Source organism: Kryptolebias marmoratus, linkage group LG14 (assembly GCF_001649575.2).
Source record: "Kryptolebias marmoratus isolate JLee-2015 linkage group LG14, ASM164957v2, whole genome shotgun sequence".
NCBI lineage: Eukaryota > Metazoa > Chordata > Actinopteri > Cyprinodontiformes > Rivulidae > Kryptolebias > Kryptolebias marmoratus.
In genome coordinates this window covers 25,484,180-25,486,393 of record NC_051443.1, presented here as the reverse complement: position 1 = coordinate 25,486,393, position 2,214 = coordinate 25,484,180, and the positions used below count along the sequence as shown (strand labels likewise).

General features: G+C 49.7%; 1 protein-coding gene across 8 annotated transcripts in view; it reads right to left on the bottom strand.

The window, feature by feature from the left end:
- The window catches only part of LOC108245755 (transcription factor 4), a 179,084-nt gene that overhangs the window by 25,171 nt on the left and 151,699 nt on the right, over positions 1–2,214 (bottom strand). For all 8 annotated transcript variants that reach the window (XM_037979322.1, XM_037979321.1, XM_037979324.1 and 5 more), the window contains 3 exons: positions 1,368–1,473; positions 1,040–1,188; positions 789–957 (listed from right to left, as the gene is read on the bottom strand). In XM_037979322.1, coding sequence (XP_037835250.1) covers positions 789–957; positions 1,040–1,188; positions 1,368–1,473 — 424 coding nt within the window. The remainder of the gene's footprint in view (positions 1–788; positions 958–1,039; positions 1,189–1,367; positions 1,474–2,214) is intronic.

The following is a 2,214-nucleotide window of genomic DNA, read 5'->3' as shown; positions in this document are numbered from 1 at the left end:
CCAGGCCAGGGAGGAACAGGAAGTGACCTCACACACTCCAACCAGGCCAGGGAGGAACAGGAAGTGACCTCACACCAACCAGGCCAGGGAGGAACAGGAAGTGACCTCACACACTCCAACCAGGCCAGGGAGGAACAGGAAGTGATGTCACACACTCCAACCAGGCCAGGGAGGAACAGGAAGTGACCTCACACACTCCAACCAGGCCAGAGAGGAACAGGAAGTGATGTCACACACTCCATTATACCAGAGAGGAACAGGAAGTGACCTCATAAGAACAGCTGAGCACCCACACACACACACTCTGACTCACTCCCAGCCCCAGATGGAAACTGGGAACACACACCCACACCCACACACGGGGAATGACCTGGCGGTTTTGGTCAGACAGGAAGTAGCGTACGTTCAGAGGTTACAGCTTGTCTGAGCTCATCTCGGGGGGGGAAGGAGCTGAGAGCTGAGAATCTTTTTTTATCCAAGATGGCCGAAACTTCATTTCTCAGGATCAGATCATTTTAGTTTATAACTCGGCGGGCGATAGGCATTCCTTTAAAGAGTGCCGGGGTTTCGCCTTTCACTGGTCTCGGGTCAGGGTCCTGATCAGGTCTGATCAGGTCCTTATCGGGTCTGACCGGATCCTGATAGATCCTGATCGGGTCTGACCGGATCCTGACCGGGTCCTGATCGGGTCTGACCGGATCCTGACCGGGTCCTGGTCGAGTCCTGACCGGGTCCTGATCAGGTCCTCGTTGAGTCCTGACCGGGTCTGACCGGTCCAGCTGCCTCACCCATGACGCTGTCTGTGCCGTTGGTGGTGGCGGTGCAGGAGGCAGTGCTGTAGTGGTTGGCGCTGCTGACTCCGCCTCCTCCTCCTCCCCCTCCGCCTCCCCCTCTGTGGAAGCTGGACATGGGGGGGAGGCTGGAGCTGATGTCGGCAGACGAGTGCGAGGGGTAGCTCTGCGAGAGACGGGGACATGAGACTCACCGGGACACATCGGGAAAAACGGCGGGAACAACAGGAGAAGGCGGCACCGCTCACCAGTCTGTCGTGGGGGTGGATCCCGCAGTAGGAGGAGCTCTGGGGGGGGCCGTGGGCGGAGTTCCCGCCCCCCAGCATGCTGCCATGGTAACCCTGCTGACTCATGCTGCTGCTACTGTTGCTCCAGGGGTCGCCGCTGTGGTGACCGTCTGACGGAACACAGAGACACGTCAGAGACAAAAGGAGGAGGAGCTTATTGCCCGCTATCGTTCATGCAGCTAATAAACACCCGATCTATTAGCGCTTAGCTAACACGAAGGCCGACGGACGGTGGCGTTCATGTTGGCTGAGGTCCGTTATCAGCGGCGGCCATCTTGAATGTGGTTACCTGGCATGAAGAAGGAGCTGGAGAAGCTGGCGCTCTGAGGTTTGGAGGACGGGTAACCCGGCGAGTCTCTGTTGTAGTCGGCTGTGCTGGCGGACGGGGCGTAGACCTGAAACACAAAACGACACGGCACGTCAGCAAGACGCTTCGGCTTCAGACGAGTCGCTAACGAGTCGGTAACAAGTCGTTAGCGTCACAAACTTTCTCTGATTTCCATGAAAGTTAGTTTGAAAATAAATATTTAAAACGAATTCATTTATTGACTTTAAAGTCAGATTTACTAAATTTATGAGGAAATTTTATTTTATATTTTATAGTTTTCCAAACTTCATGACTTTAAGTATAAAGTATAAAAATAAAAACAAACTTTTTTCGATTATTTGAAATTAGTACATTTTATGAAATTAGTCTGAAGTTTCTAATTTCCTCTCTAACAAATTATAGAAACATTTTCACGACACTAAATTAACATCTATAAATAAAATGTGTTAAAAAATAAATCCCAACAGGGTTTGAAAGGAAATATTTTAATAATTTAATATTTATTATCCCACTTTTTATTGTTTACTAAGTTGTTTACTTTTCTGAACTTTTTAGGATTATCAGACAATAAAACCAAACAACTTATAGATCAAAATAATATTTTTTTAAAAGTGGACGAAGTTATTATGATGCAGAGATACAACGAGCGTCAAATGTCCAACAACAACAACAACAACAACAACAACAACAACCAGCAGCAGCAGCAGGTCGACCCAAACAGGCGGCGCTCTTCCTCAGCAGAACAAACCGAGTCTGGACCTGGTTTAGACCGTGTGTGTGTCTCTGTGTGTCTCTGTGTGTCTCTGTG